The sequence below is a fragment of the Eublepharis macularius genome, chromosome 7, assembly GCF_028583425.1.
Source record: "Eublepharis macularius isolate TG4126 chromosome 7, MPM_Emac_v1.0, whole genome shotgun sequence".
NCBI classification, from domain to species: domain Eukaryota; kingdom Metazoa; phylum Chordata; class Lepidosauria; order Squamata; family Eublepharidae; genus Eublepharis; species Eublepharis macularius.
The window spans coordinates 113,989,275-114,004,723 of NC_072796.1; the positions used below are offsets into that span (position 1 = coordinate 113,989,275).

The 15,449-nt window shown below is 36.6% G+C and overlaps 1 protein-coding gene across 39 annotated transcripts in view; it reads left to right on the plus strand.

Moving 5' to 3' along the window:
- Nucleotides 1–15,449, plus strand: part of RIMS2 (regulating synaptic membrane exocytosis 2) — a 624,467-nt gene that overhangs the window by 188,702 nt on the left and 420,316 nt on the right. For 15 of the 39 annotated variants that reach the window (XM_054984436.1, XM_054984417.1, XM_054984439.1 and 12 more), the window contains exon 1: nt 6,618–6,739. The exons of the other annotated variants lie outside the window; for them this stretch is intronic. In XM_054984436.1, coding sequence (XP_054840411.1) covers nt 6,618–6,739 — 122 coding nt within the window. Of the gene's footprint in view, nt 1–6,617; nt 6,740–15,449 lie in introns of those variants that run through there. 39 annotated transcript variants of the gene reach the window in all.

Genomic DNA, 15,449 nt, shown 5'->3' on the forward strand with positions numbered 1-15,449 from the left:
GTGTTCCATAATACCACTTGCTAATTTGGCAATTGTCATTGAAGCAAAAGTCGTGCTGCACTGTGCCTTTAAGAGCTTTGTTAACATGAGGCCTGCAGCAGATGCCATTCTGTGCTTCAGAGCAACTCCAGTTTCCCTTTCCATCCTACTATATTCTCATCCAGAAACATGGTACTAACACAAAAAGCACCCATTTCCCCCTGCCTTGATGCCATCCAGGAGGTAAGCTTTTTGTTTAGCACTGCTTTTATCGAACTTTATTTTTATGTTACTGGCAGTTGTTTTTAAACATTGGGTATCTGTTACTGTTTTTTATTTATATTGTAGGCCACTTTGAGTTCCTGCATGGTAGAAAGGCAGCTAACAAATGTTTTAAATAAATAATTTTAACAAATTTAAGTAAGTTTTGCTGCTGATTGCTTACTAAAATCTTTTCTAAACTCAGTGGCTAGATAGTTTCAGTGAATCTTCAGTCTGATCATATGTATATTTACTCACAAGTAAGGCTCACTGGATTATTTCCAAGTAAATGTGCACACGATTTTATGTATTTCTTTATTTTTTACTAGATTTTTAAATTTATTTTATTTATTTTTTATATATATTTAATTTATATTCTGCCCTCCCCAACATCAGCAGGCTCAGGGCGGATCACAACCAAGTTTAAAAACATATTTAATCATATATACAATTTAAAATCATAAAACATCCTAATACATAAATTAAAATACATGTAAACATATTCACACACATACATATATATGTGTATGTACGTAAGTAAACACAGCGGCACATAATCCAGACAACCCCCTATTTAGCCATCTCCAGAGTATTTTAGTTGCCATTCACCCTAGGGTCTCAAGATGACTTACAACATACAACGTGCTCTTATATACCCCTCTTCTAGACAGATTAGTGTTCCACTCAGAGTGGTGAACAGAGTCAATGTTATTATTATCCCCGCAGTACATCTAGAAAGCTAGAGCTGAGAGGAGTGGGTTACCGTAGACCACCTGCTGAGTTCATGGCAGTAGTGGGATTTGAACCATCAGAATACTGATTTTAGCCAAACTACTTAATCATACACCTCTACATTGTACTGAGTCAGATTATGGTTCCATCCAGTCCAACATTGTCTCTTTTGATGAGCGGTAGACATCAGGGTCTTTCCCAGAGATTGTTACTTGCCCTGTGGCCAAAGAGCCTGTTTCCTAGAGATGCCAGCATCTGAATTTGATGATTTTCATACAAAGCATATTCTCTAAACTATTCTGCAACCCCTTCCTTATTTAGTAGAGCTATTAAGAGAAATTCTCCTAATTCCTCTTTATCCAGTTTCTCCCTAAAATCCAACTATCCTTTTTCTTTTCCTCTTTTTAGGAATTTGGAGTTGGTTTGTAATCAGTTCCTTTTTTATTAAAGAAATTTGAAGAGAGGAGAAGGAAGGAAAGTTCTGCAAAATTTCAGGATTTCACTCGTAGATGTTCAGAGACAGGCAATGTCTTCCCAAGCCTTCCAATCTTCCTGCCAAAGCACCACCCTTGGATATTAATTATACATTTATACCCCATTGTTCTCCACAATGGGGATCTAAAACAGCTTACACTGATAACTGTTCTTCTGGCAACTAGCAGGAGGGTTGCTGGTGGGGACATAGGGGAGCAGTGGAATAGGCATGATGACATAATTTCCAGGGAAAACCTGAAAGTGATGGTAGGGTAGGTCTAGGAATTGCTAGAAACTCTGTAGTAAAACCATTGAGTTTTCAGCAATTCCTAGAGGCTACCCACTGTCCCTTTGAGGTTGCCCTGGAAATTGTGGTAAAACCATAGGTTTTAGAGATTCCTAAAGCTACTCACTGGCATGGTCACGTTTTCCCTGGAAGTGATGTTGTCACGCCTGCAACAGTGTTGGTTTTTTTAATTCCCCACCACCACCACTTAGAGTGGCTGGGCAGCCTTAGGATTAATCCAGATTTCTTCACATTTTGCAAAAGAAATTACATTCATGAGAATGTATATGTTGCACATTTTTTGAGTTCGTGTAAAAATATGTTTACTGGCAAAAATAACATTAAGAATTTGAAAGGGCAAATTGGTCAAAGTTAGAAAATCCCAGTTAGTAGTATTGTGCACGATGAAATTCAATGAAGTATCTGTCTGTAGCATAAAAATGGATGCAGCAGAGTAGGAATAATTTTAAATGAAATGGCAACTTTTCAAATATTAAGAAGGCTTTTGAGAGAAGAGTAGATAGGATGACCACTCATCTTACCAAATCATTTTCTAATTAGCTCTGAACACAACTACCATTGTCTTGTGCTATTGTAGACCTGTGATAGCACCTAACCATAGAAAATGCAAAGAAAGAATGTGTTTTTAAGTGTTATTCAATAAAAAGAACCCAATTCCTTTTTCCTTCTGGTAACAGCTATTTACAGGGCCGTCCAAAGACCTTCTAGATGTTACAGCCGTGTGCAAAAATATCAATATGAGTAAGAGGCACAACCTTTATTTCTGTTACTTCTTTTCTCAGAACTGCATTCTGCCTTTTATGTTGCTTCTCCATCTCACTCTGACAGCTCTTCTGACACGCTGTCAGTTCTGATAATACTGCCTTCCTATTTTCTTTAGCCAGCCCACTCCTCCTTATCTTCCCCATTTTGGACCATCATTCCTACAGTTTAGCTACTTGGCTCCGCCATAGATCATGCCTTTGTCAGTTCCCTCTGTACTCATATTGTGCCATCTTTTCCAGTGTGTGGTTTGATGAGGATTGAAGGATTGACACTATCTTAGACTATCTATAACTGCCCAGGAGCCTCAATTCATGGGTGGGTAAAATATGTCTGTCTTTGAGCTACACTGTAGTCATATCTCTCCCATGAAGATGAAAAAATTACAGATCGTAATTTAACTTTTAACGTTGTCTTCATATGTATTTGCTTCTTTGGAATAGTTCTGTGTATTTATGTAAATTATGCAAATCTAAGAACAAAAGATGATGCCACAGTCTCAGGTGCCAAATATGAAATTGCTGATTTAAAACATAAGATTTTAAACGGAAATAAATCCTAAATCCTAATCTTCAGAATACCCATTCCTGATCTTTTTTGCTGTCAAACAAAATCTGAGTTCACTTTTAGTAGGAAATGGTTGAACACTTAGATAGACTAATGTAATGCTTGAAACTGTGCAAATGGCTAGCCTAAGAGCATCTATTAGAAATTGAACAGGCAGGTTTTCCCCAAGTCCATTCAACCGTGGATCACTGTTTGGTACTGGATTACTTTATCAGCAAACATGTAACGTCCCCCAAGAAAAATTTATATACAGCATTTATAAACCTCAGGGCTGCTTTTGATATCATCTCTCAAGGAAGATTATGGACAAAAATGGGAGATACATCCATTGATAAAAGATTGTTATACTTTGTGAGAATAATGAACTCCAGATAAGGTACACACAAGACAGCAAATTATCTAAGAAAATCACGGTCCAGAAGGGTGTTAAACAAAGTTGCTTATTAGCATCTTATTCAACATCTATGTAAATATGGCCCTAGTTTTGCAGGAGGAAAGGTACTAATCCTCATGTATGCTGATGACTCTGTTCTCCTGTCGCAAACCAACATTGGGCTAAAGCCTGCCATAAAAAACTTTAATGATCAATACAATACTGAGCTTCTAACAATTAATTATTCGAAATCTAAAATTATACCTTTTAACAGATATTATAAGAAAACTAACTGGGAAATCAATGGGAACATTATAGATCAAGTTAAAAAATTTCAATATTGAGTCATTTTTACATACAGTGTGAACTTCAAGGCCTATACGATTTCATCTGCAAAAGCTGCAGAAAAGAGCGCTAATGCCATCCTTAGTTTTTTTAGAAAAGAAGGTACGGGTTTTATACCTGCAGCCTTGAAACGATTTCAAACAAAATCCTTTACTCGACTCTTATACAGATCAGAAATGGACTGACCGCCAGTGTTAAGATCCTTGAAATGGTCCAATATAAATTTCTTAGGTCTCTATTTAATAGATGTACCTCTAACATTATTCTTAGACAAGAAGCTGGTTTGCCCAAAGTCAAATTAGAAATCTGGGAACGTGTAATTTTTTACTGGCTAAGAATTCACCTTGAACTGAAGGGTTTAATTCCCTTGCAGTTAGCTTCCGACCCTTATTCCTATATGGTGCTCAAAGATAGTTGATAAAATTAAACGGATTGGCCTGGACCCAGAAGCCCTGGTTGACATGGGGTTCAACAAAGCAAAAGTTTTAATAACTCCAAGAGTAATTGACATAGAGTCTCAAAATGATGAGGCAATATTCCCTCTAAGTTATAAGAGCTTTAAAAAAAAGATTGAGCTATACCATATCCCCATACCTTTAGGATATTACAGACAAGAGATGTAGATGGGCCCTTTCAAGAGCACGGTCCGATGCATTCCCCTCTGCAGTTCTATATGGGAGATTATATATATATGGGAGATATATATAATTTTTATATTTTAATTCATTTTAAATATTTAAAAACTGCTTCTTTTGTTTTTAACTTGGCTAGTCTTTTGACCATAATAAATTTGTCTGTAATGAAACTACTAGCTGCATGTAATGCCATATGGACAGAATACTAATGACATTGGCTATAATGTCACCAATGACACATTAAAGCCTTCTCCTCTTGTATGTTTACGAAGAAATGCAGGTGTATCTAGAATATGATACTGATCTACTTACAAAAGCTACACAAAATTAGACTTTAGGTATGCCCAACTTCATGAATCCTCATCTTTATTCTATCATCTGTTTCATGAATCTTTGTCTGGCAAATATAGCACGTCTTTCCAAAGGTTATTCTATCATCTGTTTCATGAATCTTTGTCTGGCAAATATAGCACGTCTTTCCAAAGGTTCCTGTTAGAAAAAGTAAGCTATAACCTTTTCTTCCAATTGCTTGTCTGGGTTAACAATAAAACTTGATTAATGATTAATTTTATCATTATCCAACTGAACGATCATTTAACATGTCAGTGTGGAATTCATTCTTTCCCTTGGCCCACTTGTGCCTCCCCCCCCATGTTCCTTACATGTTTGACTGTGACTATGCTTCACTCTGAAACACTAAGTGCTGCTGTGGCTGTCATCCATTTGGCTCTGTAGGGCTCCCTTTTGAGCCTCTCAATGCAGTTCTTTAATTAGCTGAAAACTTGCTTATTCCCTTTTCCTTAGGGGATAAAATTGCTTTTCAGTGCATAGGCTTCAATAATAGCCTTCATTCTATTTTAGTTTATATGGGTATTTTGTAAGTGGTTGGTATAATATTAAGTGCTGCGTATTGAAAATTAGATATTCTACAGCAAGTCCTATTAATTGGTATTTTTCCCTTTGGCAGTGATCACAATATATTTCATTTTTATGCTATAATTTGAACTAAGAGAATAGTGAATAATAGCAGGATGATAATTTGTATTCATGGACAGTTGTATTTTAGATTTTTTGCTAAACTATAAAACCTTTAAGGGCGTTCCTTTAGATGAACAGTCTTGCAGGCAAGTCAGTGTCTTGCTGCACTGTACATGTATTGCAGTGATAGATCTACAATCTTATAGTTTGCTGAGGGGATACATAGATACTGTGTACTTGGTTGATTTGATTGCTGCTAACATTTGGGGAAGGAAATGCAGTAAGTTTCCAAAGGATGCTGCAGGTTTCTGCTTTTGAAGCACATTGTGTATCTACGTGGCAATTTGTTTTTGTGAAGATTTTGAAAATTTGTGTGATAAATCATTGCCTGAGTTTTGTGAGCATATTATATGCAATAATGGAATGATATTAAAGTGTAATCTTTATGCCTTATTCTCTTCCTTGAAAATAAATTAAAGTGGCTAAGAACAGAATTGTCTGCTATCTTATACAAAATATGATACTGCTTTTCAAAAACTAGAGAGAAACGGCCTATTGTTACATTGTCCTTGCTACATGTCACCATTTGAAGAATATGGTTGCTATTTTTAGAGGGGTCTTTCTGCCCTGTGCTGCTACCTTCAAGTTCTAAAAGGGGAGAAAAAAAGACCAACGTTCACTGGGATTGGTGTTAGTCATTTTTACAGGGGAGGAAAGGAGGAGGAGAAGCTGCAGAAATCCTCCTCCTCCTCCTCCTCCTCCTCCAGGCAGTAGTAACTGTGTGAGGATGCCTTGTCCTCATTTTTATTACTTCAGAGATTTTATTGCTGGCAGCCAGATGTGCTGAAACTCCTGACGACAGCATCTATTCACTGCGTGTTTTTAAGAGGCTTAGAGAAATATGAGTAGAGTACATGAAAGCAGCTCAGCTTCACACTTCAGCTGGGAATGCCCAAAAAGCTTGTTACCGTTTAGAATTTTTGCTACAGTGAGGAGAAAGCTGTGCGGGTGCTAAATCTTCCACAACTGAATTAGAAGAATAATGACTGTACAATTAACTATCAACCCCTGCTCATTTAGTCACAGTTTTTATCGAGATCAGGAGAAATATGGAACTTGATTGGCATGTCTGCATTTGATGGTGACTGCAAAACAGATGACTTTTTGCACAGGTGGTAAGGAAGAATAGAAGGGAAGAGAAAAAATGCAATTTGAGACATTGCGCCAAGTCTGCAATTCTGTGTTATCACATTTTCATGGGGTTTTCTCATCCCCTCCAAATATTTTACAAAATGATCTTTTTGGACAAACGTTGGATAATGCTAGGTAAGTAAGAATATAGTTCCTTCCTCCCCTTCTGCATTTCTACATTTGTGTCAGCCATATGTGCATATGCATGCTTTTCCATGAGTAATCATACATAATCAGCTCTTGAAATATTATGATTTTATGGTAGTAATGATTCTTCTGTTGGTCATCTGTTGCTTTGCATAATATATTTAAATGAAACATTTTATGCAGGAATTATATGACTGCATTACTGTAATAAAACATATAAGATGTAACCTGGCATCTTCTGAAATACATTTGCTAGCATGATCAGACATAGCAGTAAGTATAGGTCCCATACCCTTATTAAATACGCATAGAATACTTGTGAGACAAAATGTTTGTTTTAATAATGTGACAATGCACAAGGTTGTGTGACTACTTAACCATAAATAATTTGCTTTAAGATGTACACTAGCATTCGTGCATACACTTGCAAAATATGCAGAAGCCATATCTTTACTTGGGGGAAATAGTCTTTCTGTGCCTAGCACTTTTCAATAACCCTCTTAAGTAGCCATATTATGGATATGAGCTGGTGCTTTGCAGGAGGTCAACCAGGTTTGAGCACTGTTTCTTCATTATGGATTGCCATTGTTTTCAGTGAAGTGTTGGGAAGAAAAAGAGGTTATGTTAATGACAGTGAATGGGGTTTGTTACTCAGGTTTTTTAATATGTATTTCAGGCTACACTGCATTGTATATTAATATGTATCTTTTGTAGTGTTTAATCAGTAAGCATATGCTATCTGAGAGGCTTTTAGAACTTTGAAAAATTATTGACTATTTTAGGGAAAAAGTGAGAATATTGAAAGGATGTGTGAAGGTAGAAACAAAACAGTTTTTATTTAGTAGTACATTATCAGCAATGTTCTAGGAAAAAACAAAAAATACTCCAAACAGAAAATGTAAAAGTGGCCCACTTTCCCCCACTAAATAACACTAAATATATCATCTATACTTAATCATGTGATAATGCTTTTATTGATTATTGTTCTTAGCATTTTTCATTATACCTAAGTGAACACCATAATTTTAACTTTTATTTTTCATAAGTTTTGAATTACTGTTTCATATACTGGTGATATTTAAGCTGATGAGTTTTTCAAAATAATGTAGCCAAAACCAGAAACTGGTATCAGGTCAGTTTTGTAACATCATTATTAGTCGGTGACAAGGATAACTACTTGTATTATAAAAGTACATTTTTAAAATCTTGTTAGTGTTTGACAGAATTGAATAAAAAAAATTGAACTGCAGCTTATCCATTTTATTCCTCCAAGTGCATATTTCAAGGCCTGCAGCTGAGCCTACTGTTCTCCAACACCCACAAACCAGTTCTGTTTTGCTCATGTCTGCGGTTGCAGTTCTCACTCAGCAGAATTCATGTTTGTTTTTTGTGGAAATACTAATGCTGCATATTCTCTGTTCTTTTTTGTGTCTGCAAATCTTTCACCTCATTTCATATGAATTAGATGTATCAGTGCACACACTTCATGGGAATGGTTAATTAAATGGTTTATAGCAATTTTAGGCTGAAAATTGTTTTACTTTTGGTAAAGAAATCTGACAGTTTCTCCATGTCAGTGTGCTTTTGAACTGAAGTTCTTATGTTTTTAACACTGAATAGGTAGCATTTAGGGGTAGGCTGTTGTAATACTAAAATTTATACAGCATTATTAGCTGCGATCTGTTTAAGATTTATGCTTGTAAGTAAGCTTTTTTTGTTACAGAGAGAAATATTTGCTGTTTAAATTTTGCTTATTGTCATTTTGAATTAGTTGAATTATTGTACATTTTTAATTACTTTCTGTTAGTTTACTATTATAAACATCATATATGCTATTTTTGTGCTAAAAATAAATATGTATTATCATTTCTTATTCATAGCCTTTCCCCTAAACTATCCAGGTATCATATTAAAAATTAATTAATGACTAGGTTGCACTTGAAAACATTGTTTAGAACTTTGAATAGAGAACCATGCAGTCCTTTTAAACATATCATGATTTATTTTGATTTTATAATACACTATAGTTGCCAATTTTGAGTTATGCAAAATAGGTTCTTTATAATCTGTTTTATTTATAGCTAAAACCTTATATTAAAAAGAGAACTGCTGACTTTTCAGCACCAGAAAGGAAATGCAAAAATCACACAAGTTGTCGCATAATTAAATGTAGTATGCTATGCCGGACACACACTATCCTATTTTGTGAGATCTTGAGAATATGTTGCCTTCTCACATCGACCACACAATAACAACAGCATTATTCTCTCTCTCTCTCTCTCTCTCTCTCTCTCTCTCTCTCACACACACACACACACACACACACACACAGAGCGAGAGAGAGTTAGGAAGCTTACTAACAAGCTCCTTATTTATTACTCATATATTTAACTGGAGCTTTTTGTTTATGTGTTAATTTATATGCTTTTGCTTTCTGTACTGCAGTGCTGCTGCATATATTGCTGTCCAGGCAAGCATGCATTTGATGCTATGGTATGCTGTGTACTCCAAAACATGTGTCTCTTTCCTACCATTCCAAACTCCATCTTGCTGAAACAGCACAATTTTGATCATGAGCCCAAGGCTTTTGCTCACAATAGATAATGCTAATGTGTATTCTTCAGTCTTCGAATTTATTTTATAAAATTATGCCGGAAGAAGTCTTTGTTTTTGGCTGATGCTTAGAATATATTCTATTTGCATTCATTATGTTGTATTTAAAGTAAAATATACTGAAGGAAAAATCTGTGTATCTTTTAACCTACTCTGAAAATGAATATAACACTTTTAGTACTTGCATTTCCCTCAGTTTAGCCTTTTGACATATTCACAGTTATTACTTTATATGTTTTAGCCTATTTAGCCTCTTCATGACTGAATCCATGTTTTGATACTAAATGACTCAAGATTCTTAGATTAAAGGCAACTCTTCATTATGGGATATATTAATTGGGCTTTCTGACTGCAACTTCCATCAGAACTGAATGTACTAATGTTCTGTTCTGTTTGAAGCAGGATTCTTTGCGCTGCAATGGAGTTTAGGCGTGCTTTGGGCAGTATTCAGATTAATACATTGTTCCATAAGAGTCTTTTGTGAAGACAGTTGTTATGAATTGCACTAGAACAATATAACTCTAGTTTTAGAATTTGCTTTTAATATTTTCTGTTTTCCTTTGAAGTTGAAAATATGCATTTATTGTCTAGAAAAGATTTCTTTCACTACATTTATTTGCTGCTGCTAGCAATGAGAAGATGAATTTTTGTGCATCTTGGCCACAGAGGGGCATAAGACAACTAATGGTTTCTGAGGATAAGAAAACAGTTATTCTTATTACAAAGCTCAGAGACAGCCAGAGAGCTCTATTTTGATGCTTTGCCATTTACAGACACTAAATAAATAAATATTAAAGTAGCCTCAGCCAGTTAGTATCCTGCCCCTGTTCTATTTTCCCCTCAATAACTTATTGTTATAATGACTCCTAACCAAGCTACAATGTGAAATCCAGTATATTGGCATAGATACTTTTATTCATTGTGATATGTTAATGTCACTGAAGAAAATGCTGCTATATGTTTTACATTTTGAAACAATTTCACCGCAGGCACAACTGATTTTATGAATTGTTCTCTACATACCATCTTAAGGGACATGAATGCTTTATGCAACTTAGGCAGTTATTTTTAAATAATCTTGGCTGTTATGATATATGTTATGAATCAACAACAGAGATTACTGAAACTCTAAGAGTGGTCAACAATCCTAGAAAGTAGCAGCAAACTTTATATGAATTGCTTGCCTTGCGAACCTGAATGCCTGATCTTGAAAATGTTGTGACTAGGATTCCTTATTTTACTTATGTTTATTTCTTTGTTGTACCCTTCATCATTAAATGTTTTTACTTCATAAAAGAGATGCAGTTATACATCAATAATTTTTAAAAATATCTTAAAATAATTTAGTTTTACAGAAAAATGTTCAAAGTTTAAAAAAATTATTGGATTGTGTTTCAGCTGTGTTGCGCTAACGCAGTTAATGAGTCCTCTACTTAGTAGGCAGAATTTGTTATTTTGCCACACCAATAGTTTTTCATATTCACTTAGATAAAAATAATAACCATAACAGCAGAGTTTCTGGAATTCTCAGGATTACAAAATTACACTTTGGGACTGGGTTAAACTCTCTACATCTAGCAGCTGGAATTAAGTACACATTGTTCATGGATGTTGGTCTCATGCAGTGCAGGAAAGTATGACCACCTGTTGGGGGAAATATCACTGAACTGGGATTTCATTCAAAATCTATAACATGAAAGTGAGATTCTCCAGGAAACTATTATTTTGAAGCAAATGTGTCAGAAAATAAGGAATTTATTTATCAGATCTAAAAAACCTGTGTGGATGTTTTGTGTTCCCATTTTTGGTGAATGGCTACTATATTTTGTTTTCAGTTGTGTCAACTATATTCAAGTTAGATTCCTGTTACAAATAAAGACTGCCTGAGGCAGCAGCAGTGGTTAGAGACGAAGGATGTTTCACCTTGACAAAAGAACACAACTGAAAAGCAAAAGGAAGAACATTCTAATCTCTTTGATGACACAAGGTCCAAGAATTGCAAGGGCTGTTTATTCTACTGTGAGGGTCAGCTGTGGGCCTTAAGAGATCAGGCCTGTTTCAAAAAAAGGCAGTTAATCTACCCCGTAGTTTTCCTTTATATCTCATTCTTTTGGTTGTCTATCACTATTGAACATGTTTGTGTGTGTTTTTGCTGACTTTTTCTTTCTGCTTTTGTCAGTGTTCAGCTTGTGAAATGCAATAAAACAAGCTGTCAGGCCTATGGAGAGCATCTTTAAGGAACAGTGGTAATTGAACTATAGCTAACATCTGGCACAAGACTAGGGCGCAGAGCCAGAGGTTCAAGGGTTACTGAAATATGTAGGAGCAATCCCAAGCCAGGACAAGAGTCAAGCAGGGTCAAAAGACAGAGATAATCCAGAGACAAAGTCGATAGCTGTGCTGGGTGAGAGCCAAGTAGTGAAACTGAGGCAGAAATGGAGCTCGGCTAAATAAGATAATACAATGGGGCTCAGATTTCCAGGCAGAGGTACAGAGAAACTCAAATATGAGCTAACCTGGATGTACTGGGCTAAACATGGGCATTTTTCAATAAGATGGATCCATGTCATTAATTAAAAGCTGTGGTGATGTCTGTCAGCAATAAAAATTATGACTTAAAGGTTATGTGCAGTACAGGATGGCTCTCCAGAGATATCAACAATTTGTGTTTCTTTTTGGGGAGATGCTCAAGTTTTGTTTTTGTCATAGCAAATTCTGAGTGAAAGAAAATGTGATTTTGAAAAAAACATGTTATATTATAACTAATGACATACATAGTTTTTTATTACAACACAAAGGGTTTTGTTCTGCACAAAAGTAATAGATGTTCTGTTGCTTTCTTAATTTTAAAGGGTTTGCAACTTGCAGAAGTTTAGATTAATTTTAAATGAGTGTAAAAATACAAGGAAACACAGGATTCCTAATCCCAAGTTTGGTAATATGATCAAGGAGAGTTGTTTGCAACAAAAACCAAGCAGGTTATGCAGGTCGTTTAACCTTTCCTGCCCACTAATTTTTCCTTGAAAATACACTCCTGACAATTTTTACCTGTTTCATTCCCAACTAGGCTCTGAGGTTGAAGTAAACCCACTGAGGGAAAAGCATCTTGGGGAGACATGTGATGAGAATTATCAGGCATAAAAAAGGTTAAGCACTCCACCCACTTATTCTCATTTACAAATACCCCTTTCACCACCCACATTACACCCATGTTTAATGGGGTTTCTTTTCTTTCTTTTTAAATACTCTTTGCCTCAAGGTAGGCTGGAAATAGGACATGTAAAGGGAAGCTGCTACAGAGTTGTCAAGGCTAGCACTATGTTGCTGTATCCAAACCCAGACTTGAGACAGGAGCTTTGTAATGTAGGGTCCAGGCTCTTTAAGGTGGACGCACCAGACAACATGAGCCCTGTCCTGCAAAAGTTTATGGCTACAGTATGTCTAGTAGTTCTTATGGTGCTACAAGTCTGTTGAGTTTGATGTGCATTACTGCTTCTGAAACTTATTAATCTTGGTGTTTGAGTAAAAGCTAGAGCTAGATCATGAAGATGATGTTTATTTGGCAATCAGCCTCACTGTTTACAGGGACTGGGTCCTTTATACATGTGTGCAGAATTCAGCATGAGATTAAATGTAGGAAATGCCTTATCTAATGTGGTTGACTAAGTTGTTTCTTTCAGTAACCTCTCACTTAACTGGAAAATGTAGCAAAGGCTACAGGAGAACTCTTGGCATGGTTTCAAGTCAAATAAATAGTTAAAGCAAATGACTGTGCATTCCTAGAATGGATTATAGGTGTTGCTGAAGCCCCAAGACTGGCCCTGGTCTTGTGCTGACTGTTCTCACAGGAGAGCAAATCGAAGGATGTGGGCTGCATGGTTTTCCAGGCCTTCAGAGAAACCTGGTCATGGTTAAACCAGTGTTTGAAATAGCCTACCGTAGTGAGCTGAGTAGCTGGAGCCAAATAAACTATCACGCTGACAGAATTGGGCATGTTCTAGCTGAGTTCAGGCATAGAAACTTCTTAAAAGCTATGTCATATCGCTTGGTCTTGGATTATAACACTGCCTCAACATCTTTGTCTTCTGTGGGCTAAAAATGTTTTGATCTTTCAGCATTTGTAGACACATGGTTCTGATTTTGTGAGTGCCTCCTTTATCATGCAACCCAAGAAAAAGTTCTCATGCCTACCTAATGATCAGTGGGGCCATCTTCAGAACGTATCTTCACTATATAGTTAACCTTGTTTAACTGTCACAACTCCCATCCCCATAGTTCTGTGAGGTAGGAGTAATTCACATTGTAAAAAATACTGTGAAGTAACAGTTAACTGTCTTCCCCTATGCCCCACATTGCTGTAATTTAAAGTTTTAAAATAGTGGGAGTTCGGTTCATGGATCAGCTGGATTCATGGATCATTCATGGATCAGCTGTCATATTGTATAGTTTGATCATCTACTCCTAATGGTAAAGGTAGTCCCCTGTGCAAGCACCGAATCATTACTGACCCATGGGGGGACAATTGCATCACGACGTTTTCTTAGCAAACTTTTTATTACGGGGTGGTTTGTCACATCTACTCCTACTCACTGCTTTTTTTAGAGAGGCGAGTGGGATTTAGTTTGATCCCCGCTCATTCCTTCTATTTATCAAGGGCAGTCCTATCAAAGTGGTGGTGTTTTGGAGGTATTAATATCTGGAATGAGTCTGGCTGCTTCCTTTGTTTTCTACAGAGGAAGAGACGGTGTGTTAGACTATAGCTTTGTCTCCTCAGGTTAAATGATAATCATTGCTGTGACAGTGCTGCCCAAGGAGGGGAGAGGAGCTGTTCCTATTGGTAATAGAGGATAGTACTCGAAACAATGAGTTTAAACTACAGGAGGGAAGGTACCAGTTGGACAACAGGAAAAACTTCTTCATGATAAGAGTAATTCAGCAGTGGAATTTGCTGCCTAGGGATGTGGTGGGTTCTCCCTCATTGACGGTCTTCAAGGAGTGGCTGGATGAATATGTGTTGGGAGTGCTTTAGGCTGTTCCTGCATTGAGTGGGGGATTGGACTAGATGGTTTGTTAGATTCCTTCCAATTCTATGATTGTATGATTCTAAGAGAGTGTTCTCTGGGTGTCAGTCCCCTCCCCAAGTTGTCTGTCTCTCTGTGCTGGAAAGGCATGCATGAGGTACGCTCTCATGCCCACTCTAACCAGTGGTCATCAATAGGAGATGAGAGAAGGAGTTCTCATCATGTTGGAAATCTCCCCCCCCCCCCAAATATTTTAGCTTGTTCCAGAAGAGGAGAAAATCTGTGGCTTTCCGTATATATGAGTCTAATGGTCTGAGGTGGACCATGTGTGGTCAGCCAGCCTCTCTGCAACTTCTTGTAAATTTAAACTTGCCCTTTTATATTTAAGTTTTCTGTTTCACTAATTAAAACATGGGTAAAATCCTCTGATGGTTTACTATTTCAAAATGTATTTGTTTTACATAGTTAGAAGCAAGTGTTGTAAAGCCAGTGAGTGCTTGGATGTTTGGAAGAAGAGATGTATGTGCTCTGGATGATATCATGTATCTAATTCTGAACCATAAGGGAAGCCCCAGGTTTGCAGAAAAACCTGAATTATATATATGGGTTTTAACCCCCCCCCCAAAAAAAATAGAAACAGCATCTGTTTAAGAAATGAATGCCCACCGAGCTCTCCTGAGACTACATTCTCAGATCTTCATGGGCACTTTCAGGAGCAGGAAGGATCCCCTTTAACTACTAAAAATCTTGTGGTGGGGATCATGGTACTTGCACTGACATATGGGATAGGAGCTGTAGTAAGAAGGGAATATGGTTGGGAATTGTCATTTATGTCCAGTTGTAGAAAATCGTACCTTTCCTTTATCAAGCATAAAATAAGTGCTATTCAATTTTAAACTTTTTTCTTTTGTATTACAGACATCTATAATTCATATCTACTGCACGGCATGTTTATTGAGGTTAAATGATAATACTTATTTATTGCATGTACTGCAGCTGTTTTGAAGACAGCTGACTATATTTGCTGGCAGCTTGTTGATCTTAGTTTTCAGCAAGATCTTAGT